At 56.6% G+C, this 24,351-nt stretch overlaps 4 protein-coding genes across 16 annotated transcripts; 2 read left to right on the top strand and 2 right to left on the bottom strand.

The window, feature by feature from the left end:
* Positions 1-29: 29 nt before the first annotated feature.
* On the bottom strand, positions 30-1,488 carry FIMP1 (fertilization-influencing membrane protein 1). Its single transcript, XM_025919940.2, has 4 exons — positions 938-1,488; positions 479-637; positions 276-363; positions 30-144 (listed from the first exon to the last, which is right to left on the bottom strand). The coding sequence occupies exons 1-4, from the start codon at positions 999-1,001 to the stop codon at positions 123-125; spliced, it is 333 nt and encodes a 110-aa protein (XP_025775725.2). The 5' UTR covers positions 1,002-1,488; the 3' UTR covers positions 30-122.
* A 4,861-nt stretch (positions 1,489-6,349) lies between these two features.
* On the top strand, positions 6,350-12,010 carry DOC2A (double C2 domain alpha). 3 transcript variants are annotated; one of them, XM_086692443.1, is made up of 11 exons: positions 6,436-6,679; positions 7,395-7,672; positions 8,031-8,110; positions 8,335-8,409; positions 8,532-8,641; positions 10,176-10,302; positions 10,387-10,446; positions 10,523-10,686; positions 10,794-10,875; positions 10,966-11,062; positions 11,162-12,010. In XM_086692443.1, the coding sequence occupies exons 2-11, from the start codon at positions 7,408-7,410 to the stop codon at positions 11,305-11,307; spliced, it is 1,206 nt and encodes a 401-aa protein (XP_086548569.1). In that variant the 5' UTR covers positions 6,436-6,679; positions 7,395-7,407; the 3' UTR covers positions 11,308-12,010. The 3 variants fall into 3 exon arrangements, with proteins under 3 accessions (XP_086548567.1, XP_086548568.1, XP_086548569.1); XM_086692441.1 differs by having other exon boundaries at positions 6,350-6,679; positions 10,966-12,010; XM_086692442.1 differs by having other exon boundaries at positions 6,433-6,679; positions 10,176-10,446.
* On the bottom strand, positions 11,695-20,214 carry INO80E (INO80 complex subunit E). 11 transcript variants are annotated; one of them, XM_086692455.1, is made up of 8 exons: positions 19,957-20,195; positions 19,729-19,799; positions 19,447-19,499; positions 16,788-16,866; positions 16,575-16,710; positions 16,075-16,191; positions 12,894-12,986; positions 12,200-12,300 (listed from the first exon to the last, which is right to left on the bottom strand). In XM_086692455.1, exons 1-7 carry the CDS (start codon positions 20,035-20,037, stop codon positions 12,915-12,917), a joined length of 609 nt encoding a protein of 202 aa, XP_086548581.1. In that variant the 5' UTR covers positions 20,038-20,195; the 3' UTR covers positions 12,200-12,300; positions 12,894-12,914. The 11 variants fall into 11 exon arrangements, with proteins under 11 accessions (XP_086548578.1, XP_086548574.1, XP_086548576.1 ...); XM_086692456.1 differs by having other exon boundaries at positions 12,207-12,300; positions 16,575-16,686; XM_086692452.1 differs by lacking the exon at positions 12,894-12,986 and having other exon boundaries at positions 11,695-12,300; positions 16,075-16,140; positions 19,957-20,205.
* Positions 20,215-20,680: 466 nt separating this feature from the next.
* HIRIP3 (HIRA interacting protein 3) lies at positions 20,681-23,404 on the top strand. The gene is made up of 7 exons (XM_086692440.1): positions 20,681-20,815; positions 20,893-21,013; positions 21,129-21,243; positions 21,474-22,483; positions 22,584-22,752; positions 22,836-22,934; positions 23,022-23,404. The coding sequence occupies exons 1-7, from the start codon at positions 20,751-20,753 to the stop codon at positions 23,183-23,185; spliced, it is 1,743 nt and encodes a 580-aa protein (XP_086548566.1). The 5' UTR covers positions 20,681-20,750; the 3' UTR covers positions 23,186-23,404.
* The last annotated feature ends 947 nt before the right edge of the window (positions 23,405-24,351 follow it).

Here is a 24,351-nt window from a genome sequence, read left to right as displayed (position 1 = left end):
GCAGGACCCCCTGGATGGCTACCGAGCAGTCAGGGAAGAAAAAAGCAGACTTTTATTCATCAGCGGGAAAGGAGGGCAGGTTTGGGCACTCAGGGCAGAGTGCAAGGCCCTTGTCCGGCTCCTTAGGCCCCTTTTTGGCAGCTCCTATGGGGTATGAGATCAGAAGTGGGAGGCCACGCCCTGCCTCCCTAGGCTTTGGGGTCCTTCAGCCTCTCCCAAGGAAAGCTGAGGTGGGGCGGGAGGCCGGAAGGGCCGGGGGGGGGGGGGGGGCTTACATGTGTGTGCAGAACTGGAAAAGGAGGAAGAGGAAGGCCACTACCAGAGCACCCACTAGGATGTGATAGAAGAACTCAGAGTTGTATCCTGTTAGACAAGAAGGGGGAGATGGGGACCCTGGACTCACCTCCAATTGGAGGGCCAAGGGCAGCTCTTCTCCAGACCCCAGCAAGGAAGGAGGCCGTCTCAAGCTGGTTCATACCTGAGTTAACAAAGATGACGGGTTTCTCTCCAATAAACCGGGCCACGGCCAGGAGCCTGGCTTGGTCTGAGTCCGGGTAATCAAAGAAGTCAGGTCTGTCCAGGAAGAGCACAGACTCTGCTCCCCGGGTCAAGGTGTTGGCCCTCTGTGGGCTGGGTGCTAGGGAGCAAAGTCTACCTCAAGAATCCAGCAGACCCATGCCCTCTACCCCAAGAAGCTGAAGCCAACCCAGGACCCTGTCAGGCCACACGGCCTTAGTGTGGCTATGGAGGGGCTTGATTTTGTTCCAGGAATCTCTCAAGGATCAACTGAGCTCTCCATGAGAAGGCCCATGCTGGATGGAGAGAAATGTGGAGGGCAAGAGGAAGGCCCAGCCTTGGCCACCCAGCTCCTCGGGCAGACTGGCCCTTTAACCTCCAAGACTTTCTCCTTCCCGCGGCTCCCGGGACAGCTTCCCACCTGTTTCTATGGCCCCCAGCCCCAGCAGCCACACCCACACCCAAGCCCACAGCCACAGCCTCATGACTCCTCTCCTCCTGTGACAGGGGTGGGGGCTCTGTGATGTCACAGCCTGGAGCCATTCTGATCAGGAACTCCGGGTTGAGGGAAGAAAGTACTGGAAGCTGGACGAAGAAGAGGTGCATTTGTGTGTGGCAGGCAGTTCTTCCTGGAGGGAGGGCAGGGATAAACATCTCCAGTTACCCCTGGATCCACCGCTTAACACAGACGACTTATTTACCCATCACAGCAAGCCTGCCTGCATTATACAGAAAAGGGACAAAGAGGAGCAAAGAAAGCAATGTAGGCAATGCACACTTCCCAGGGGTGTGCATCTTTCCCTCGGACGCTTCCCTTTGCCTTGTGTCACCAAATTCAAGGGCCTAGGGATCTCTTAGGGGTCCATTGAGGAAGACCCTGGGGTTGGCAGCCAAGAGAAATAACAGGCTTGTATCACTAGGTGGCAGCAGCGTCCACGTTTGTCTGTTTCCCTCCCACCCGGGAAGGCCCGGCCCCAGCTCTTCCAAGCCCTCCTCCCGCCTCTTCCCGCAGGTGCTGCAGGAAAAGGTACTGCAGGCGCGAGGGTTGTCAGAGGAACCCCCCCCCCCCCCCCCCCCCCCGCCCATCTCGACGCGGGTCTCTTGGTCACCCACAGAGCCCTCGCAGGCTCCGCTCTCTGGGTGGGCTCCCCCAAGGGCCCTCCCATTTCCCATTTCCAGTCCCTGCTTTTCTCTATTTGTCACTTCCCAACAGCCACTTTCCGTCCTGCAGGCCCGTCTCAGCCTCTAAGAGTTAGCTCCCCTCGGATTGGCAGGTGGGCCTGTCTGTCACAGATGTGTCCCGCCCCACCCAAACCCAAGGACACTTCAGGGTCTCCTCAGTTCCGACTACACAATTGCCTGTTCAACAATCTCTGACGGTGGCAGTTCCAGGACTTACCCCCACACCAGGCATGGGTCTGTGGTGGGTTGGGACGTACTCTGCCCTACGATGGAGGCACCCCCCTCCACTGGATCCCCACCCCTCATCTTTCTTGCCCTCAGGGTCTACCCATCTAGTCTCCTCCCCTTAGTCTTGGGAGGTCCTTGCTGTGCTCAACTTCTATTTCCTAAACCATAAAGCCCAGAGAGAAGAAAATGGGGGGGGGGGGAATAGGCAGACTAACATCTATGGGACCTCCTGTGGGACTGTTTCCCCTTCACTTCTCCCCCCAAAGTCACAGGCATGGGAGGAGCAGGGGGATGGCTGGGGGGAGGAGTGGGGGGGTGGAGCAGGGTTCCCACCCCAGGCCTGTGTGCAACTGCTCCCCATCCTCTCCCTCGTTTAGCTGGGAGAAGGGGTCCAGAGCCTTTGGCCATTGGCGTGGATCTTACAGTTTTCTCAGTTGCCCCAAAAGGATACAGCTGTCCTCTCTACCAGGAAAGGCCCTTTAGACACAGGCAGTGAATTATCCGTTCATTTATTCATCCAATCATTAGGTACATGTATTGAGCTCCTGCTATGTGCTGGGCTCCATGTATGGCTTCAATAGAAATCGCCAGGGGACGGTCTCTGACCTCAGGGATCACAGGGGCGAGAACTCAGAGTATAGACGGACAACCCCTCGGGGCTGTCTACACTCGCTGTCTCCGCTCCCTCACCTTTAATGTATTCTTCAACCCCTCCCAACCTGGTTTGGTCCCCACCACTCCACTGAGGCCACTTTTGCCAAGTCTACAAATGACCCTTTAACTTGCCAAATCTAAAGGTTACTTCCTCTGTCCATTCTGTCTGTCTCTCAGCAGGGTGCGCCTGTCCCTGCCTCACCAGTTTTCAGGGCTCCTCCTTCTCCAGCCAGCTCAGCCTTGGACCTTCTCCTTTCTGTCTATATTCTCTCTCCCTAGGTGATCTCATTCAGTCTCATGGCTTTAAATACCATCTATATGCTGGTGACTCACAAATGTATATTTCCAGCCTAGTCCTCTCCTCTGGGCTCCAGCCTCCTCTACCCAACTTCCTGCTTCGTGTCTCTGTACGTCCAAAACCATCTCGAACTCAATAGATCCCAAATGGAGTTCTTGGTTCTCCTATCACAAACTGGTTCCTGTTTTCCAACGCTGCGAACAGTCTCATTGTTCATCTAGATGCTCTGCTCCACACAAACACCCAGGAGTCAGGTCAACCCCTCCCTCCCTCCCCCCCCCCCCTCCTGACAAAGCCATCATCAGGACCTGTTGGCTCAATTTTCCAACATGAATCTCAAGTTCGCTCACTTCCCTCCCCCTCCGCTGCTGCCCACTGTCAACCCCATGCCTCCTCTGGTATTTCAACAGCCTGTAGACTGGTTGACTTCTCTCTGTTCACTCTTCCCTCAGGGAGAACAAACCAGAACACTCGGATCCACCACTTAAAACCCTCCAACGGCTTCCCGTGATGTCTAGTGAATTATGAACTTCTAGCCCTGTCCACCTCCCCACCTCAGCTCTTGCCGCGACCTTCCTCCCTTGGCACATGCCACCCTTTGCACACACCTGTGCCTATGACACGCTTGCCCTCGCACTTGAACCGGCCGACTTCTCCTATCTCCCGGGTCTCAGCTGAGAAAACACTTCCCCTGGGAAGGGAACTCCCACGGCCTTTTGACCATCTCCCATCACCGCATCAATCTCACTGCACTGGAGGTGTCTCTTTGTCCGCCTCCCCTACAAGGCCGTGAAGCTAGAGATCATTGATCTTGGTCACAGTTGTCACCAGAGTATACAGTAGGTGTTCCATAAATATTTATCGGCTAAATGGATGGAAGAAAACCTTTCCACCTGTGAACATGCCGGGGCTCAGCACTGTCTGCCATTTCCCCTGCTATTGGCTTGAGCTCCAGCTTTATCCTGTGTTCCTCCAATAAGGCTTTGTGTAGCTGGGCTTCTGGGCCTGAGCTAAGCTGTGAAAAGGGGCCACAGTGGAGGAGGCAGGACCGCTGGCTTCTTGTCCAGCTTGCCCCTCCTCTCACGCAGACCCAGATCTGCCTCGCTCCAAACCTGCTGGCTCTGGTCCTGGACAGGGTCTCCGAGTCCTACTTCCCCTCTGATCCTGGACATCCCTGAAGGAAGCCTGATGGTTGCCTTTAAATACATATTATTTTAATGTATTCTTTTGAATAGGCAGGATATGTGCACGGTACAAAATTCAAAAGGTACAAAGGATGGAAAGTAAGTCTTTCCTATTCCTGTCCAAACCTCCCTCACAGCAATCTCAGAGGTCAATGTAGTTACCACTTTCTTGGGCAGCCTTCCAGAGATAAGTTAGGCACACATAAACAAACATATATGAACTCTCTTCTCCTCATTCTGTACGTGCTGCCTTGCACCTTACTTTGTTAACCTGAGACCGCATGATGACTCTACAAGTACAGGCACAGGGGCCTCTTTCTTTGTCCTGGCTGCATACTATTTCATCGTATGAAATTGTGTCATCCCTGATTGAATGAATTCCCTGCCTGTGGACACTTAGGTTGCTTCCAGTCTTTTGCTGTTGTAAATGCGCTGTGGTTAATAATCCTGAACTCCAACGGTTTTGCTCATGGGCCAGCATGAGGATAAATTCTAGGATTTATCTATAGGATAAAATTCTAGAAGCGGAATCTCTGGGTGGAAGAGTGTGTATTCGTCATCTTGGTATCCACCGTCAGAATGGCCTCCGCAGAGGGGGGTGCCCATTTACCCACAGCGTTGCACACGTTGTGTGTTAACAGATGCTTTGAGTTTTGTCATCTGGTAGGTGCTAAGTGCTATCTCAGTGTGGTTTGACTTTGCTTTTCTCTCATTAAAAAAAAAATCGTGCATTAAAAAAATACACATAACGGTATTTCTTTCTTTCTTTCTTTCTTTCTTTCTTTCTTTCTTTCTTTCTTTCTTTCTTTCTTTTTTGAAGTAGACTCCATGCGCAGCATGGGGCTCAATCTCACGACCCCGAGATCAAGAGTTGGATGACCTACCAACTGAGCCAGCCAGGCACCCCAACAATATTTCCGTCTTAAGCATTTGCAGGCATACGGTTGAGTACTGCTGAGTATATTCACATGACTGTGCAGCCACGTTTCTCTTACTTTAAAATCACAATACTTAGGGAGGCCAATTTAGTGCTAGGCCTGCTTGGGGTGGCCTCCATGGCATTCCCTGGTGGGGGGTGGGGGAGACAGAACTGTAAACAGGCATGACAAACCAGGGTGGTGAGAACTGAGTCTAAGATAGCACATTGGGAGCTAGGGGGTGTGGTGGGGATGCTCCAGAAAGGCTCCAAGGAAGAGGTGACCCAGGGTGACCCCTGAAGGAAGGGAAGGTCTTCCAGGCAGTGGAGGTCCTGTGAGCAAAGGTCGAGAGACCTCAGGGATCCAGGTGTGTTCTAGGAACTGCAAGAACATTCCTGCCAGCCAGCCAAAGGTCATGGAGGTGACAAGATGGGAGAAGCCAGGGTCTTGGGCTGGATGGCCTTGACGGCCACTGTGAGAACTCTGAGGACTCAGTCTTGGGCAGGGATGGCGGGGGTGGGGTTGGGGGATGGCGAGTTCAGGGCAAAGAAGAGCAAAGATCTCAGGCTGGAGTTTGACAGGCAGATGGCAGGGTTCAGGTGGGAAATGGCAGGCTGGTGTGGAGCTGAACTGCAAGGCTCAGGGGCATTCAGAGCGAAGCCGGACGGCCCTTCCCGCCTGATGGACAGAATCGGAGATGGCAGGGGGTGGGGTGAGGGCGGGTGGATCCCCAAGGGAGATGCCATCCCTGACAAGGGGACCCCGGCCTTCAGAGGCTAGGGTGGGCCACAAGGAGAGACGCCTGAACGGCCACAGAGAAGAGGCTCGGACCTGTTTCCTCCCTCAGACGGTGAGGCTCCCCAAGCCTGGCTCGGGGACCCCCAGATCCCAGGCCAGCGACCGCGGGCGGATCAGATCCCCTCCCCCTGCCCACCCCTGGGTCACTGCGGAACTCTAAGCCCCGCCCCTACGGGTCTGGGGATGGGGGGGGCCTGATTACCTACTCCCTCCCCGACACGCTCTCCGTGGGGGAGGGGCGTGAAGCTACTGGGGGGGGGGAAGGGGGAGGAGGAGCGGGCGTCGCCATGGCAACCAGGCGGGTGGTCGGGCCCCGCAGACCCGGCCTGGAAACGAGGAGACCACAGGGCAGAGAGGGCCGCCGGCCCGGCGCGGGGGCGGGGGCGGGGGCGGAGGCCCGGGTCCCCGGGGAGTTGGGGAACACCGGGCAATTCTCGCTGCCGGTTCCCGGTGGCGCAGGGAGCCCGTGTGTCTCCGAGTGTGTGCATGCGAAGTTCTCCGGGGTGGGTTTGTGCATGTGTGCGAGCGTGCACACGTGGGCGCAGGCGTGTGCGCGGGAGTGCCCGTGTGTGTGTGTGTGTGTGTGTGTGTGTGTGTGTGTGTGCACTCGCGTGCTCCCCTAAGTGTGCCCGGTGGACGCCGGCGGGAGAGTCCCGCCCCCTCCCCAGCCTCTGGCCGCCCCTCCCCGCCCCCCGCCGCCTGCGCCTGCTGCTTCCTCGCCTCCACCTCGCTCACCCCCTCCTCCTCGCACTTTCTCCTGCTCTCCCTCCCTCCCTCTCGGCTCTCACCACCGGACTCCGCGCTCTTCTCGCTGGCCGCCCCGGGAATCTCCGGCTGCCACCGCCCAGCCTGTACCCGCCATCCCCCCAGTGCTTGGGCACCTGTTGGAGGCAGAGACACAGGTGCAGAGGGCTGGGCCGCCGGGGGGCGTGAGGGTGACAGCGAGCGTGTGTGCTAGCTTCTGTGCCGACGGGGTGTTTAGCTCCCCGGAGGCTGCAATTTCTGGCTCCTCTTGGAGAGCCAGTCTCAGGAGGAGGCATCGGAGGCAGGGGTCCCGGGGTTGGGCTGCAGGGTTGGGGGGGGGGTGGTACCAAGCAGGCAGGCAGGCAGGCAGGTCCTGGGGCTGAATGAAGGGGCAGTGGGCAATGAAAGCCTAGAGGGAAGGTGACACCCGGTCCAGAGGAGCGCCTGGTGCAGAGGGATGGACAGAGCTTAAGAGAGATAGAGGAGGGGGCCTGTGGGGCTGCTTCCCAGCAGGCAGAGCCCAGGGGTGGGGTGGGGGGCAGACAGCCGACCAGGAGGAGGGGCAGGAGCTGGGAAGATGACATAGGGACAATCCAAAGGCATGTGGGCATGGCTGAGGTGGCGCCAGGACTTATGGGGTGGGGGGGAGGGCTGGCAGGCCAGCCCCTGAGGAGCAAAGCTTGGGGTCTGGAGGGTCCAGGCCTCCTGCCTGGCCACCAGCTGGCACAGGCCACCCTCTCCCTGGACACCTGGGAAGGGAGGCCGGTGAGGGCCCCACCAACTGGGGAGGTTGCCGCCTGGCCCTCAGCCAGCAGACAGCAGGTATGAGGAGTCCGTCTTGGGCTCATGCTCTCCTGGACCTCCCTCCCGCAGCCAAGGGTGCTGCATGAGGGGCCGCAGGGGCGACCGCATGACCATCAACATCCAGGAGCACATGGCCATCAACGTGTGCCCCGGGCCCATCCGGCCCATCCGGCAGATCTCTGACTACTTCCCCCGCCGGGGACCAGGACCCGAAGGCGGGGGCAGGGATTTCAGGGAGGCCCCTGCTCGTCTGGCCCCCCTGGCCCTGGCCCCCCCTGCAGCCCTCCTTGGGGCCACCACGCCCGAGGAGGGAGCCGAGGTGGACAGCTACGACTCGGATGATACCAGTGAGTCTGGGGGCTTGAAGGGCCCTGGGGCTAACGGGGGGTTGGGGGGGGGGACCGCCTCAGGGCTGTGGAAAGGGGCTGGGGCCCTGCTGGGTGCGTTGGGGGAGGCGGGCCCACCACGGCTGCAGTCAGTGTGGAGGCTACAGTTTCAGCAAGGCTGAATATTCAATATTTCTGCTGAGACACTCAACCACCCACACAGCCCCAGTCACGGCCCAGCCAGGGACCCAGATGCGCGCACACACTCGCAGGCTGACAGACACAGCCGGGCACACACCTTCAGCGCCAGCACAACAGCCCGTCTGCCCACCGGTCTCACACACCTGTCTTCACACACTGACTCTTCCCTCTTCTGCAGCGGCCCTGGGCATGCTGGAGTTTGACCTTCTCTACGACCAGGCCTCCTGCACTCTGCACTGTAGTATCCTCAGGGCCAAGGTGGGTTCTCCCCGCCCCCCAAGCCCTGGCCCTGTTTGCCTCGCACCCTGGGAGGGGTGACTTTCCACCTTTCCTTCCCTGGGCTGGACCCCTTCTCCTTCCCCCTCCCCCTATCCCCCAGCACCCTTCTTCTTGACTCTCCACAACCACTCTGCAGAGGGAGGGAGGGAGGGAGAGAGGGACGGCTGGGAGCCTACGGCCCTCTTCCCTCCGCTCCCCTGCAGGGCCTCAAGCCCATGGATTTCAATGGCCTGGCTGACCCCTACGTCAAGCTGCACCTGCTGCCTGGAGCCTGCAAGGTAACGTCCTCCTTCCTCCCCTAGCCTGACCCGGCCTGTGGGTCTGCCCCCAACCTTCCCCTACCTTCAGCCTCCACGGGTCAGGGGGACATGTCCTGAGAACGTTTGCCCCCACACCTCAGGCCAATAAGCTAAAAACTAAGACTCAGAGGAACACGCTGAATCCCGTGTGGAATGAAGATCTGACGTACAGTGGGATCACGGATGATGACATCACCCACAAGGTGCTCAGGTGAGAGCGCTCCTTTCTCCCTGTTACCAAGAATTCCATCTCAGCTGTCCTCTGGGACAGCTGTCATTGGCACCTTCTTTGGTTGATCTGCCTCCCATTAAGTGCCTCTCAGATGCTCAAGAACAATCATGGGCTCCCCATCCCCTTCGGCAGTAGGCCAGAGGTTTCCCTGGCATTCCTGTTCCCCAAATATCTCCTCCTACTGCTGCTCCAACAGAGGACTGCTGTCTTCGGAGTGGTTCTATGCTCCTGACCTTTGCCTGTTGTGTCTCTTCCATGGAAAGTGCTCCCTGCTTCCTCTCTCTTGGCCAGACTAAATCCCACTCAAAATTTAGGCTGTGCCTCTTCCTGGAAGCTTTCTCTGGTCACCGAGACCCCTCCTCAGAGCCCCTGACAAGTCAGACCTGTGTAGCAACCATGCTGTTGCCTGTGTCTCCCTAATATCCATCAGGACAGGAAACCTGCTCCATCACCCCAGGAGAGGGAGCTGTAAGGGGTGTAGTCCCCGACCTGAGTGAAGGGCAGCAAAACCCAGGCTTGGGAGACCTTTATCGGCGCTCTTGGCAAATTGGGAAACCAGGGGAAGGTTTGTACTGGGGCAGGCGCACAGTCAGGGTTGTGTTTTGGAGATCGCCCTGATGTTGGCTGTGAGGCAGACTGGAGGGAAGGACAGACCTGACTCCAGGAAGGCTGGCCCATCTTTCAGATGGGAGAGAATTAGGCCCAATAACTGAGTGCTCACTAGTGCTCCCAGCCCTGGGCTATGCGTCTTTACATTTATTTCCCTTGATCCCAGTAGTTCTGGGAGATAGGTACTCATTATCTCCATTTAGAGGTGGGATTGAGGTAGAGGGAGCTTAAGTGACTTGTCCAAGGTCACATAGGTGGCCAGCAAGTGGCAGAGCTGGGGTATAAATATCCCTACATGACATAGCTCCTCAAGAGCATCAGGACAAAAGAAAGTGCAGGGGGCTGCAGGAGGGGACGCATGGAACTAAAAGCAACCATTGCTTCATGGCTGGGCTCCCGTATCCCTCCCAGGCTGGTTCCCCGGCTCCATGCAGAAAAGGACAGGAGCGTCAGAGGAGGTGTGGGATCCTTGTCCCGCTGCGCAGGGCTGCTCAAGGCCCTTCTAGCCCTCACATACTGAGTCTGTGACCCACATCCACCAGTGCATGCCCTGGGCACATTCAGTTGGATCCTGTCCCCAGGCTCTTGAGTGGAGGCAGTGGAGGGTAGTGGGCCTCAAGATCTGGGAGGGCTTCCTACAGTGGCGGCGCAAGTCCTGATGGACCGGGGATGGCCTGGGCAGCTGGAAAGGGAGGGGTGGAGGAACAGGGCAAATCAAAGCACCCTTCTCAAGCTCCGGGCCTGGTGCTCACCACACGGCCCGTGAGACAGGCGAGGCGCAGAGTATTTAGGGTACAGCTAGCACTGGCTTCAGGTGCTCAGAGTTTGGTCGGAGGACCCTTCTCCCCACACTGGAGCAGGTTCAGGTACGCCAGGGGGCCCTGACCCTGCAGTTCCCTGCCAGGATCTCCGTCTGTGACGAGGACAAGCTGAGCCACAATGAATTCATTGGGGAGATCAGAGTACCCCTCCGCCGCCTCAAGCCTTCACAGAAGAAACATTTTAACATCTGCCTTGAGCGCCAGGTCCCGGTCTGTGTGGGGCTGTGGGGTGCCGGGTGGGGGGAGCGGGCCCTGGGGAGGCCAGTTTCCAGAACCTTCTCTCTGCCCCCTCAGCTGGCTTCACCCTCCTCCATGTCAGCAGCGCTGAGGGGCATCTCCTGTTACCTGAAGGAGGTGAGGCACCTCACAGGGACCACACCTGGGTGGGGGGTGGTGAGGATGCAGGCTGACCCCTGCGTCTGCCCCACAGCTGGAACAGGCAGAGCAGGGCCCCGGGCTGCTGGAAGAGCGTGGGCGCATCCTGCTGAGTCTCAGCTACAGCTCTCGGCGCCAGGGGCTGCTGGTGGGCATCGTGCGCTGCGCCCACTTGGCCGCCATGGACGTCAATGGCTACTCCGACCCCTACGTCAAGACGTGAGCCCACCCCTCCCTCCCCAGGGAGCCTGACCTCTCCCCCATCCTCCCCCGGGGCCTCACCTGCCCCTGACCTCCGCACTCCTCCGCCACCTCCTCCTCGGCAGGTACCTGAGGCCTGACGTGGATAAAAAATCCAAGCATAAAACGTGTGTGAAGAAGAAGACTCTCAATCCAGAATTTAACGAGGTAAGTGGGGCAGGGCTCAGAAATCAAGGGGGGCTGGGGCTCAGGACATGGGCCAGGGCCTCAGGGAAGATGTGGCCTGCTCTGCCCCAGGACTTCTTCTACGAGATGGAGCTCTCTGCTCTGGCCACCAAGACTCTGGAAGTCACAGTCTGGGACTATGACATCGGCAAATCCAACGACTTCATCGGTGAGGAGGGAAGCCTGCTGGGTGGCGCTGATGGGGGGGGGGGGCGCAGACCCGCAGTGAGATGGGCCCTGCTTTTGCCTGCCTCTCCCTGCTTCCCAGGTGGCGTGTCCCTGGGGCCTGGGGCTCGGGGAGAGGCCCGGAAGCACTGGCGTGACTGTCTGCAGCAGCCGGACGCAGCCCTGGAACGCTGGCACACCCTCACCAGCGAGCTGCCCCCTGCGGCCGGGGCTCTGCCCTCGGCCTGAGCGGGACCACACCTGCCCAGCACAGGGCCCCCCCCCTCCCCCGGGGCCAGGTCCAGTACCCAACCTTCGCACGAGTGTGTTGCACGTTTACACGGGGTGGAAGCCCCGCCCCCCACTACCTGTCTTATCTTGTGAGAGTCTGCGTGACCGTGGGTCTGTCTTCTCGTGAGGGACCGTGGAGATCTATATTCACATATGCAAACTTCCTCCTGCCTGACTCGCTACTACGCAAATATGCAAACACCCATCCTGTGCACACCTGCAGGGGGCTGCACTCCTCTCTCCTGCCTCTCCAGGCTGCCCCGTCCCCCTCGGCCCGCAGGGAGGAGGTCGGATTGGGGGGGGTTTGGAGGAGGAGAATGTTTCCAAAAAAGAGGACGAAAAACAAAAAAGAGCCACTCCTTTAATACAGAATCTTCGTTAAAAACCAACCAACCAACCAACCAACCAACCTAGCCCTGTACAGCTGCCCTTTTAAGTGGGGGGCCACCGCAGGGTCTCTGCCTCTCAGAGAGGTGGCAGTGCTCCTGGCCACTCATTTAAATAACTGTCCCCTGGATGGGGCTGGGATGTGAGGGCAGGGCCTGTGCCCTCCCCAGTGGGGACCCACCTTCCAGGGGACGTTCGTGCATGTTTACGCCTTTTCTGATTGTGTCAGTGGCCGCAGCATGGCAACTGGGCGTCAATAAACGTCTCTGCGGAAGCTGGGGGCTCGTGTGTGCTGGCATCGGGCACGGGGCAAGGGCTTGGCCGGGGGTGGGGGTGGGGGGGTCACTCCGGAATGTCGATCACCAGGTCATCATCCCCGTCCAGGGCATCGTCCCCGCTGCCCGCGTCGCTGAACATCTGCCGAGGGACGGCGCTGAGGATCGTGGGGGGAGGCATCTTGGGGGGCGGCAGTGGGGCCAGGGCTGCCCCCACCCCAGCCCCAGAACCCCGGCCTGGGAAAGTCAGCGGCCCTCCCACAGGGCAGTCAGGGGGTCCCACGGCCATCTGCAGCAGGGGGAAGAAACACAGGGTGGGCTTGTCAGGGAGGCACTGGAATCCAGGGGGCTGGCAGTGCCTCCTAAGGCAGTTCTGGGGGATGGGGAAGGGGGCAAAGATTCATCCAAGGGGTAGTGGACACAGCCGGGCCGGCCAAGGCTGGAATCAGGGGCCTGCCCCACCTCAGCCCCTTGAGCCTTGAACCAGCAAGTGCCTGGAGGTGAGGGGTGGTGATGGAGGCGGTGATGAGGGTGGTGGCGGTGAGGGGTCTTACAGAAACCAGGAGGGGAAGGCCTGGCCCTGCCCTCTCCAGGGAGGCACCTTGGCTGCCCCTGTGTCGGCACTCACAGCCGGTCAGAGTCAGCCTCCGGTACCTGCCTGCCCGCCCGCCTCTGGGCACCCCAGACCCCACTTTGCCAGCACTGGCCTCCTCTCCTCCCTCTTACTTCGGGACTCACTGGTTAGGTGGAGAGTGTCCGAGGTCTCTGCCCCCCCTCCCCCCCCCCCCAGCGGGAGGTTTCTACCTCTTATATCTTGGGTGGGCCCCTCCTTGGGATACCCGCAGCCGCTGGCCCAGGCCAGGCCCTCCTCTCACAGCTCACCTGGACTACGGTCCCAGCCTCCTAACTGGACTCCCTGCCTTCAGCCTCTCCCAGAGCCAGCTCTTCCTCCACACTGCAGCCAGAGTGAGCTCTCTAAAACACAAACCTGAGCACGTCACTCCTCCACACAAGGGAAAGGCTCCTCGCTGCCCTTGGGACAGGTGGTAAGGCGTGCCTGAGAACAGGCCGGTCCCTCCACCTGGAGTGCCTTTTTCTATTTACCAAAAGTCCTGCTTTGTCCTCTGAGGCTGAGAAGTGGCCTCTGTCCTGCCCGACCCTCCAGCCTCACCGTCGCCGGATGTCCTCCCCACAGAGAGCTCTGGGGGGGGTCTCACCCTTTGCCCGTGGGCACAAACTGAGCACCTGCTCTGTGCCAGGTGATTTCCATTAACGGTCTCTGACCACTCCGAACACCCTCGTAGGGAGGGGAGGTCATGGGCCAGAGGAGGAATCTGAGACTTGCAAAGGGAGACTTTTAAGGCACAGGGCTCCTGGGACCCCAGTGGGCAGTGTGTCCCATCTGGCCCCAGGTCGGGGTGGCAGGAAGCGCTTATATGTGTCTTTACGGTGGTCCCTGGGATTGCTTTCACACCTTCAGCCCTCAGGCTGCTGTCCTTGGGGTGGCAGTGGCTTTTACCTCCTGGTCGGTGCCTCCAGGTACAAGAGTCTGCTGGGACCAGTGATAGACAGGAGGCCCAGCTCCATGAGGAAGCCTCCCTCCTCTGGCTGCCACCACTGGATCCCCACCCTCGTCCCCACAGCCCACACCTGCTTGGCCTTACTCAATGGCTGCCTCTGTGTGACCGAGAGCACTCCTGTTTACCCACAGCTTACCAGGGACCACGCACTGGGCTATGTGCTTTCTCTTAACTCATTTTATCCTACACTAACCCCACTGAACAGAGAAGAAAGTCGAGGCTCAGAGGGGCAAATGACTTGCTCAATGTCACAAGGTGGGTGCTTGGAGGACCTGGGACTCAAACCCACTCTGTCTGACTGAGGCCCAGGCTCCTAACTAACCTGTTCCTGTCTTTGTGCCTGTCTCTTGTCTCCTCAGACGAAGTCACCAGAAAGTTCAGTGACCCCCACCCCTTAACAGGACATCCTGGCTCTGGATACCCAGGCCTTCTGCAGCCCCACCTCACCCTGTCTTTCCTTCCGACGTCCTTCTCTCTTCTCACTCCTGCGTCAGCCCAAACAATATTCTCACCATGTCTCTCGTCTTCCTTCCACTCCTGCTCAGCCTGCAAATTTCCAAATCTCACTTTCCCTGGGCCCAAATATGACCTCTTCTTGGAGGCCTTCCCCGACTTATCCCTTCCTCCACCACAGCAACAGATCCCAGCCCCTCTCTCAACCAACCTTCTCGTGCTGGTGTGATCAGAACTTAGCTCTTCAGGACCCAGCACTTTAGAAAGCCTCAAACCGCCATGCCACACCCCTACCCATCCGCTCCAGGCTTCGCTGACCCCTGCTTTCTCCACCATCCTGCCCTACAGACAAGAAGCAAAATCCCTGCCAAGGAGATCAAAGGGCCAGCATTATCACGCATGATCTACCCATTTCTCAGGCTCAAGACCCAAGGTCACCGAAGGAGTAAGAGACACAGCTGAGATGTGAACTCCAAAACCCACACTCCTAATCGCCACAAAGCGACCTTTCAGTTTGCTCCTGGCTCCAGGGCCTTGTGTCTACAGTCTACCCACTTTGAAAGCTGTCCTGCCCAGTCTGAATTCCACTTGGATTCAGAGCTGGGAGGGCACTGTGTCCTCTGTGCCCCATCTCTCCTGGGGCTCAGTGCACAGGCCTCTTCTGTTCTCCATCCACGTTCTCACCCAATAATCGCGCCCGCCTCCACACTGATGACTTCAAAACGCGCACCCACGAGCCCCAGGCTCACGTTCCTCTGTTGTCTGGCTGGCATTTCCAGCCAACATCTTGATGCATCCACAACCAAACTCGTTTTCCCTCCCAAAGCTGCTCCTCCCAGATCTCCTGGTCCCAGAGAAAGGCTAGCCCACTTCTTCCCTGGCTCGGGACCCACACCCTGGACTCGCCCTTGCCTTTGCTCTCTCCCACAGCCCGTGCTGGTCTCCCCATGGCTCAATCTTTGAAATCGATCCAGCAGCCACTTCTCAGCGGCTCTACCCGCTTCCCCGCAGGAGCCTCCCTGGAGGTCTCCCCACATCCATCCTCACCCAGCCCCTCCCCAGTCCACTCTCCACACAGCAGCGAACCACGTAAACTGGAGCAGATTCCTCTCTGCCCGACCTTCTACCATGGCTCTCCGCTTTATCTGCAGCACAAGTAAAATCTTTACGATACCCGGAAAGCTCTCCACAATCCTGCCCCTTGGTTATTTCTCTGATCTACTCACTCCCCCACCTACCCCTCCTTTGCCTCCGACCACACCGACCTCCTTCCTGGTCCCTGAACAAGCCAAACACCCACCCTCCACGGGGCCTTCGCGCTGCCTGTTCTCCCTGGAACACTTTCCCAGAGAGCCGCATGGCTGGTTCTCCTTTCTTTTAAGCCTCTGACCGAATACCGTCCCAGACCAGACCCCCATAAGTACCAGCTCCTATCTACCCTGGAGTTTCCCATGCTCTTCACCTGGCTCCATGTCTTAGCACTGGCACCGATTTATCGGGTCCATTTTCCCCTGCTTTTGCTAGAACAGGGATTTCTTGTCTCTTTTGTTTACTACTGCATCTGCAGCACCTAAGACAGTACCTGGTACATAGTTGGTGCTCCAGAAACCCTTGTTCATCACTCATTCATTTACAGACGCAAAACTGGAGATCTAGAGGGTCAGAGAGACCTGCTCATGGTCATGTGGTTTTTAACTGGTGCAGCCTTGACTTGACTGTCCACAACTTTACCTGTCCCCTGGGACTGCCTGGCATCACAGAACAGCTATGAAAAACGAGACTGGCCTCCAGGAGTCTTCACTCTGAGTCCCACAAGGCTGGTCCTACCCCTCATTTTTCTCCTCACCAAGCCTATGGGCCAGCACTTCTCTCACCTGGCCCTGGGCGCCTGGCCCTGGGTTGGGCCCCCAGCAGCCCTAAATCAATCCCTGGAAGTTTTTGGACAGGCCCCAGCCCCTGTCTTGAGCCTCCCTCAGCTGGCTGTCCTGCTGCCATCCTGGCCCCTCCCTAACATTCCCCAATCAGGGTACCTTGAGTTTCCGGGGCAGGCGGGGCCGTTTCTCCCGCTTGGGCCTCAGGGGGCTGGGCTCGGGCAGCTGCAGGGCCAGGTAGTCGGAAGGGAATGGGGGGTAGGGGGGGGAAGCCAGCTGCAGGCAGGAGTCAGGGGGATGGAGATGGGAAATGGAGTGGATGGGGTGGGGGGTGAAGGGAAGAAACGCAAACAGGAGGAAGAATGGAAAAACAAGAGATGGTGATGAGTGTGGCTCCTGAGAACAGAAGGGGAGGGGACAGCAGCAGGACTTTGTCCTGAGCTCTGCTCTCCTCAGTCATGTCTGTCCCCCATTCCTACGCCAGAGAGAAGCGGGCAGCCCCGACTCACACCCCTCCAAGGAACGCTCGCTGGTCACACCCAGACAGACGCCCCCAGGGCTGGGCCGGCCTCACCCCTCATGAGGCCCATCTGCCCAAACGATGCCCACCTTCTTCCCAGGCATCTCACTTACACTTCCCACCCTTGACCCCAACTCACCGAGCTCAGGTATGGGGAGGGGGCCCCCGAGGCCTGAAGGGGAAACCCTGTTGAAGGAGGCAGGGAGAGGCTGGAGGGGGAGGGGACACCCCCCAGTGGAGGGCTTCTCTTCCTGGAGAAATGACAGGGGAGGGGGCTGGTCAGAAGCAGCTAGGAAGCCCAGGTACCCCCCCTACCCTCCACCCCCAGAGAAGAATGATGGCTTCTTCTCACCTCTTGGGGGCTGGCGTGTCCGACAACTTGGGTGTTCCCTCTGTCTCGCTGTTATCTGAAGATGCAGTGGCATCTGAGTCTGTGAGGGGGGAGGGCTGATCAGTGGGGCAGCGGGGGGAGGGGGGTTCCAGTCTACCTCAGAGAGGTGCAATCTCAACTCTATGGAAGGGGCCCAGGGAACCTGACTCCCCAGATGGCACATACATGCTATGCTGGGAGGCCCACAGCCTCTCAGCTTCCTGAAATGTCCTTGACAATGGACTTCCTGCCTGGACTCCATCATAACACATCTGTCAAGCACTTAACTGTGTGCCAGGCTCTGAAAGAGTGTTCTGGGTCACTGTTACTCCCTGTCTTCATAACCAACCAAGGAGGAAGTTGAGGGCATCACATCCATTTTCCATAGGAGGCCACTGTGGCTCAGAGAGCAAAGTGTAGAGCTGGGACTTGAACCCACATCTCTGACTCCTTGACCACTTTAGACCACTGGCCTTTATTAGGTCGGGCCATCATCAAAATCACCTCTAAGCAATCTCACCTCTCCCTCCACCCACTGAGTACTTCAATTCCAGAATGATCTAAAGGTAAAGTCAATCACGGCCTTCCTGGTGACGTTCCCCACTGCCTGCAAGCACTCGGAGTGCTTCTTAATCTGGTCTCAACCTACCTTTCTGGTCTCCCAACCAAACTGTACTATCCACATCATGCCCACCTATGTTCTCAAAAAGAAATTCATCTCTCGGTTCTGTACTTCACCTCGGAGGCCCACAGTTCATTTCCAAGTAACTGACAGGGGTACCTGTGTGGCTCAGTTGGTTAGGCGGACAACTTCAGCTTGGGTCATGATCTCACAGTCTGTGAGTTCAAGCCCCCACAATGGGCTCTGCGCTAACAGTGTGGAACCTGCTTGGGGTTCTCTCTCCGCCCCTCCCCACCTCTCACACGAAATAAACTTAAGAAACAAAAAAACCCGAGACCCGTGATCATATGCTGTTCCCAATTTCCCTGCTCAGAGAGATCCTTTAGGAAGCGGATTAAATGCTACCTCTCTGGGAAGAATCCTTCTGGAATCCTTCAGGCTCAGTTAATTGCGGGCTCTCCCACAACTCGCTACTCTCACTTGTCATGGTTTTCCTCACACTGTGCTAAGATGTGTCGTGTGTGGGTGTCTCCCTGACCAGACTGTGGGCTTTTCCCGGATAGGAGTGGTGGCTGACAGCTGTGGCTGTCACCCCTCAGATTCACTCCACTGTGACCGTGAACTTGCTGGTTTTCTCATAGCTCCTGTCCCGAAGTCCCCCCTCAAACAGCAAACTAACTGGAAAATCTCAGGAAAGGAGTAGATAGACAATGAGAAACAAGAATAAAAAGCCAAACGTTTTGCCTTGACCTACACGAGCTGGCTCCTGCTTGTTTCTGATCTCACGCATCATCCGCCATCCTATCATACATAAACAAATGGGCGTCGTGTGTTCCAATAAAACGTTACTTACAAAAGCAAACAGCCTCGTTGACTGTTGCTTGCCCACCCCTGCTCCAGACCAGTGTTTAAAGGCACCACGGGGAAGAGGTGACCGTATTTCAAATGAGTTACATGGACCGGACCCTGGAACGGGACCACAAACGCCCACCTTTGTACTTTTTCAAACTGTGGGTCTCAATCCATTAGTGGGGTCATCAAGTCAATTGACTGGTTTGCAACCAGCATTAAGTTTAAAAAAAGAAAGAAAGAAAGAAAGAAAGAAAGAAAGAAAGAAAGAAAGAAAGAAAGAAAAAAGTCTACACACCAACAGAACAAATTGTATACAATGATCTTAACATTGTTTTTTCATTAAATTGTTTTATAAGTAAGTATGCACGGGGGGACCTGGTCTGATGTAATGAGTCCCACGCTCAAAACAAAGTCTGGAAACACTACATGCTTCAGCCCTGCTGCTCTCCAGACAGCCTGGTCTGTTCTTCCCTCTGCCTTTGTCATTTCTTCCACCTGAAAATCTCTCCCTTCTATCTTTCCAAGATTGATTTCTGCTTCTTATCTCGGTCTCAGCTCAAATATTACTTCCTGAAAAAGGCTTTTCTTGAGCACTGTTGACGCTCCCTGTCACCTGCTTTTACACGGTCTGCAAACTAAGAATGGCTTTTACATTTTCAAATGGTTGGGGGCAGGGATAAAAAAAAATGCTATTTATGACATGTGAAAATTACATGAAATTCAAATTTCAGTGTCCATAAATACAGTTTTATTGAAACACATCCAAGCTCATTTATTTACAGATCACCTCTGGCTACTTTTGCACCACCACAGCAGAACTGGGTAGCTGCAACAGCTCTGCAAAACGTGAACTATTTATTACCTGGTCCTTTACAGAAAAAGCTTATCAACCCCTGCTCTGCTCCAATCACTACCATACAACCCTGATTTTATTCCTTTCACATCTGAGACCCTAGCTGCTTTGCTTTTCTATCACCCTCAACCAGAATGCGAATTCCACTGTATCCCCTGTGCAAAGCAATAAATGCTTGAGTGAAGGATAACCGATAGATTTAAGAACCACCGGAGGTTTTTTATCAGCCTCCGCAGCCTAAAAGGAGGGGCCCAGGAGGCTTGCTGAAGTGCCAGGAGCCATGTCCTCCAACAATTTTTCATGACCTTGCTCACCAGAAGAATCTTCATCCACGTTCTCGTACTGCAGAAGTCGGTCTAGGAGGAAACTAAGGGAAGAGGCGGGGAGAACAAGAGTGTTTGTTGCCATCTCAGTAACATTCTCCCGGAACCCTGTCCCGTCCAGCCGGCCCGTTGGATCCTTGCAACAGCCCCAAGGAAGGCGCCATGCATTTGTGGCCTAATTCCAAGGACAGGGTCCGAATGTAGATCCACAGGAGCCATATCACCCGCAGGCATTCCCCTTCCCCCCACTCCCCCACCCCCACCGTGTCCCACCTCTTATCCCGGGACACCTTCAGCAACTTCCTCTGCGCCTTCCTCAGTTCCTCCTGGAAGCACTCGTGTTCCTGTATCACAGGCAAGGTGGGGCGCTGAGCCAACGGCCACCCGTAAAGACGGCCGAGACTTGGGGACAGTTCACTCCACTCCCCTTTACACGTGGGTAAACTGAGGTCCTACAGACTCCAGGCCTCACCCCCCACAACCTCTCACGCCAGCACTCACGTAGATGAGGAACTTGAGCTTCCGCTTCAGGTTCCGGTACTTCTTCTTGTAGTCCACTTCGCCGTCCGCCGGCCCGTTCATGACCTGCCCCGGGAGCAGTGCCCCAGCAGTAGTCGGGCGTCCCGCTACCCGGAGCCTGCTCAGCCCGGCTTCTCACGCCTCCACTTCCGGAGACTCCGCAAGGCTGTGTCCGCTGGGACTACAACTCCCGGCGTACCCTGCGCCCAGGGATCTTAACCACAGGGGCTGCCCTCTTAGAGAACACCGGGAAAGGAACGTTGCTTCCAGGGACTACGCTGAAGATGGCGTCGCAGTGACGCGATGAGGTCATAAAGATGGCGGACGACGGAGGCACGTTTACTGATTCCAGATGTGCTTAGCAATCAGAAGCCGCAAGACTTGCCTCCAGGGATTCTTAGTTTTCAGGCGAGGATATCCTTTTCCATCTGTCTTTCGAAATCACAGTCGCCTAGCTAGGGCCTGTGACCACGAAAGGAGGCAGTGTCGCAGGTTGATTACGTTACACCCAAAGGTTGCGGGCGCCCAGTCGGTTTCTAACGAGAACTTGAAAAAACGATTGGTCCTAAGAAAAGGAGCCGCGAGACCCTCCAACTACCCGAGGAAAACAAGTTTTGTCTGGCAAAGTTCTCGGTCCAAGCGACCCGCCACCGACCCCCAACCGTCCCTCCCCTCACCGCGTCACGACCCTCCCGAGTGCGCAAGCTCCTGTCAAACGCGGTGACGGAGGCCGAGAAGAAAAAAAGGCGGGAGTCACCAATCCCAGGTGGAGCAAAATGGCGCGGGAGAACGAGATGCAGGAGTTCATCCGTAGCTTCTTCCGAGGCCGCCCGGACCTCAGGTGCACTAGAGACTGGAATTGGGGTTGGAAAGGGCAGGGGCGGGACGGGGACTCCGTCTTGACACATGTCTCCGCAGCACGCTCACGCACTCCATAGTGCGGCGGAGGTTCTTGGCTCACGCGGGCCGCGACCACCTGGAACCCGACGAGAAGCAAGCACTAAAGCGGCTGGTGGAGAAGGAGCTGCTGAAAGTGCAGGTGTGGGCGCGAGCCTGGGCCCTGGGAGGCGGGGTTTGTTGCTGAGGAGGAGGGGCCTGGGATGGCGTAGGGAACACAACCTTCCTACACGTTTTGACCTCTTGCGCCCACGCAGGTGGATGAAGCAGGTGCCAGGGAAGAGAGGCCAGATCTTGCCAAGAAGGCTAAGAGGCCTCCCACCCCCAGCAGTGGCCCTGGGAGAAAAAGGTTCCGTTTCGATTCGGAGTCAGGTTAGTGACTTTTGTATAGTTGGTTCATTCAAAAAGTATCGTGCATGCATTATATCCCGAAGCATTAGATGAGGGTACGAGGCCAGTGAGTCAGGAACCAGGAATAGGGTGGACCGATTGATAGCTGTGTTTTCTGTTGCCCTTCCCTCCGTCAGAGGTAACCAATCCCAAGTGGAGGGAGAAGGGACAGGAGGAACCCATCCCAACCTTCTTTTCTCTCCATATTCCAGAGCCCAGCTCTGCAGCCTCCAGTCCAGACTGTTTTGGCCTCTCAGCAAAGAATGGGATGGCAGCAGAAGTCAGTTCAGCAGAGGAGGAGAGTCCAAAGCGAGCCTCAAGGAAAGCAGTTGAGGAGAGCAGTGATGAGGAACAGCAGAGGGACCTGGCTGCAAAGACTGGATTAGAGAGGGAGGTGAAGGAGAGCAGTGGGGAGGAGGAAGAGGGCTCCGCCAGAACAAGTAAGGTCTCAAAGGAAGAGAGCAGTGAGGAAGATGAGGAAGGGGACGAGGAGGAGTCCAGAGGCAGGATTGGGAAGAAACCTGTGACAAAGAATAAGCAGGCACCGGGCAAAACCTCAGCCAGTAGGAAGCAGGCCAGGGAAGAGAGTGAAGACAGTGAGGAGGAACCTGCCCAGAGGACAAGAAAGAAGGTGGAGGGAAAGAAAGGTGCTGAAAGCCACCAGGAAAGTGCAAAGGACAGTGAGGAGGAAGACACCATAGCCAAGAAGAAAGAGAACAGAGAGAAAGAGGAAAAGGATTGGAAAGCTGGAGCCCGGGGCAGTGGAGGGAAAAAGTCAGCTTGGGAGGAGAGGAGCTGCGAGCAGAAAAGCAGGGCAGCCAGGCTACTAGGAGACTTGGGGGAAACAGAGGAAGAAGAGGAAAAAGCAGCAGCAGGCAGTGGGGATAACAGCGGGGGAGATGAAAAGCCCCTGGTGCAGAGAAAGAGCAAGGACAGGACCCCGCAGAAAGGTGGGAAAAGGCAGAGTGGAAGCAGCGAGGATGGGGAAGACAGTTGGAGAAAGGTGAAACCAACTGCTGAAGGTGCTGGAAAGACAGCCAAAGCGGGCGGTATCAGTGGTGAGGCGAGTGACTCAGAGAGGGAGGTGAGTGACAGTGAGGCAGAGGATAGCCTTAAGGGGGAGAGGGGGAACCGCTCTTCCAAGAAAAGCTCCAGGAAAGGCCGGGCACGAAGCTCCTCCTCCTCTTCCACAGATGGCAGTCCGCAGTCCAAAGGCAGGAAGGTGAGGGTGAAGATGGGCTGGGAGGCCACCTTTAGGGAAGACGGAGACCTCGTCTCAAACTCTGAAGGTTTGGCCTTCAGCTGCTGTTTTTCCTTGCCAGGCTGGCTCCGGTCGCCGTGGTGAGGACCACCCAGCCGTGATGAGGCTAAAGCGCTACATTCGGGCCTGTGGTGCCCATAGAAACTACAAGAAGCTTCTGGGCCCCTGCCGCTCACACAAGGAGCGCCTCAGTGTCCTCCGGGCAGAGCTGGATGCCCTGGGCATGAAGGGTGAGGCCGGGTGTGCCCTGGAGGCTGTGGGAGAGGGCGTTGGCTGCTGGGGAAGAGAGGATCATGAACCTCTTCTGCCCCAGGCAATCCTTCCTTAGAGAAGTGTCGGGCCCTGAAGGAGCAGCGGGAGGAGGCGGCTGAGGTAGCCTCCTTGGACATTACCAACATCATCAGTGGTTCAGGTGAGGGATTTCCTCCCACTCCCCAAGAGGTGGGGCTAGGATTTTCTCAGACAACTGATCTCCTGCTTTTCCTGCCCCCCAATCTAGGTCGGCCACGCAGACGCACGGCTTGGAACCCTTCAGGAGAAGCAGATCCTCCAGGGGAGCTATACCGCCGGACTTTGGGCTCAGAGGATGAACAGCCCCGCCCCCCACCCCCAGATTGGTCACATATGCGTGGCATCATCAGCAGTGATGGGGACAGTAACTGAGCTCCTCACCTTCCCCAGGAGGCTTTCCACTTGTAGAAAGCAGATATGCCGCCCACCAACCCCCCGCTCCAATCTGTGCCTGCAGAGCAGAAGCCGCTTTCTTCAGAGGACTTTCTTCAAGGACACAAATTGTTGGGATCCTACTTCTCAGCTTCACGTTCTCAGTTTAAGGTGTTTACAGGGATTATTTTTTAAGACTCAATAAAGGAGTTGTTTGAATCACTTGGTCAAAACTGGTCCCCACTTGGGGGGTGCCTGGCTTAGTTGGGAGGAGCAACTCTTGATCTCGGGGTCATTGAGTTCGAAGTGTAGAGATTACTTGAATAAGATTAAGTGACTAACTCTCGGTTTGGGCTGAGGTCATGATCTCATGATTCATGGGATTGAGCCCCATGTAGGGCTCTGTGCTGACAGAACAAAGCCTGCTTTAGATTCTTTCTCTCAAAATGAATAAATGTAAAAAATAGTGAAACAAAAAACCGGTCCCCTCTCTTACTCCTAGACCGTGGGCCAGGAAGGTGAGTAGCCATTGCCTCCCTACCCCACTCCATTCCCTTTCATTTCCCTCAGGTTCTCCAAAGGAAGTCCCAGCCTCCAGACCCTGCCATCCAATCTGCCACCAGGCTCTATCAGAGAAGAGGGTGGCTCCTACCCTTCTTCCTCCAGCCTGACCAGCAGGGCCCTCATTATCATCACGCTTTTAGCTATCATAACCTAATGCCTAGTTGGGAGGAAGGTCTGAGTAACTGGCCTTAAGAAGAATGTGAGGAACATAATGATAGAACTTGGGGACAGCTGGTGTATACGTCTTCCTTTTCCCCTTGGAAACAGCCATTTAGTCCCTGAGCCAATTCTTTTAGCCTTTAAGGGGTGGGTACAGGGCGTAGATCTGGTCAGGAGTACCCCAGGCCTCTGGCTACAGACTGAGCCAATGAAGTCACTTTAGGACTTTGCTGGCATTCTTGCTGTTGAGATTGCTATGAAGATACAGGCTTGGAGCTGCCAGGAGCCTGGTGTGAAGTGAACCTTTTGAAATCTTTGAAGTCAAAACAAAGGGAAGCAGAAGTCAGGAGATGGATGACCTCCTTTAAAGTTGTGGATCCAGTCCTACCCGAAGTCATTAAAATCACTGAAATTTTTAGTTACACATCCCAATAAATTCTCTT

The sequence above is a fragment of the Puma concolor genome, chromosome E3, assembly GCF_028749965.1.
Source record: "Puma concolor isolate L17-30 chromosome E3, mPumCon1.1.hap2, whole genome shotgun sequence".
NCBI lineage: Eukaryota > Metazoa > Chordata > Mammalia > Carnivora > Felidae > Puma > Puma concolor.
Note: the sequence above shows the minus strand (reverse complement) of the source record. Positions and strands in the feature narration are given on the sequence as shown.

What these genes read in the sequence shown, in the direction of transcription:
- FIMP1 (XM_025919940.2), bottom strand. Translation starts at nt 1,001, where the DNA reads ATGAGGCTGTGGCTGTGGGCTTGGGTGTGGGTGTGGCTGCTGGGGCTG. An exon ending in GCTGGGGGCCATAGAAACAG is followed by an intron (nt 638 to 937) that starts GTGGGAAGCTGT and finishes TTTGCTCCCTAG; the next exon opens with CACCCAGCCCACAGAGGGCC. An exon ending in CGTCATCTTTGTTAACTCAG is followed by an intron (nt 364 to 478) that starts GTATGAACCAGC and finishes CTTGTCTAACAG; the next exon opens with GATACAACTCTGAGTTCTTC.
- DOC2A (XM_086692441.1), top strand. Translation starts at nt 7,408, where the DNA reads ATGAGGGGCCGCAGGGGCGACCGCATGACCATCAACATCCAGGAGCAC. An exon ending in TGCTGCCTGGAGCCTGCAAG is followed by an intron (nt 8,410 to 8,531) that starts GTAACGTCCTCC and finishes CCCACACCTCAG; the next exon opens with GCCAATAAGCTAAAAACTAA. An exon ending in GCCTTGAGCGCCAGGTCCCG is followed by an intron (nt 10,303 to 10,386) that starts GTCTGTGTGGGG and finishes CTGCCCCCTCAG; the next exon opens with CTGGCTTCACCCTCCTCCAT.
- INO80E (XM_086692446.1), bottom strand. Translation starts at nt 20,037, where the DNA reads ATGAACGGGCCGGCGGACGGCGAAGTGGACTACAAGAAGAAGTACCGG. An exon ending in AAGGTGTCCCGGGATAAGAG is followed by an intron (nt 19,500 to 19,728) that starts GTGGGACACGGT and finishes CTCTTCCCTTAG; the next exon opens with TTTCCTCCTAGACCGACTTC. An exon ending in CCTCCCCATACCTGAGCTCG is followed by an intron (nt 16,192 to 16,574) that starts GTGAGTTGGGGT and finishes TCCTGCCTGCAG; the next exon opens with CTGGCTTCCCCCCCCTACCC.
- HIRIP3 (XM_086692440.1), top strand. Translation starts at nt 20,751, where the DNA reads ATGGCGCGGGAGAACGAGATGCAGGAGTTCATCCGTAGCTTCTTCCGA. An exon ending in GGATGCCCTGGGCATGAAGG is followed by an intron (nt 22,753 to 22,835) that starts GTGAGGCCGGGT and finishes CTTCTGCCCCAG; the next exon opens with GCAATCCTTCCTTAGAGAAG. An exon ending in CAACATCATCAGTGGTTCAG is followed by an intron (nt 22,935 to 23,021) that starts GTGAGGGATTTC and finishes CCCCCAATCTAG; the next exon opens with GTCGGCCACGCAGACGCACG.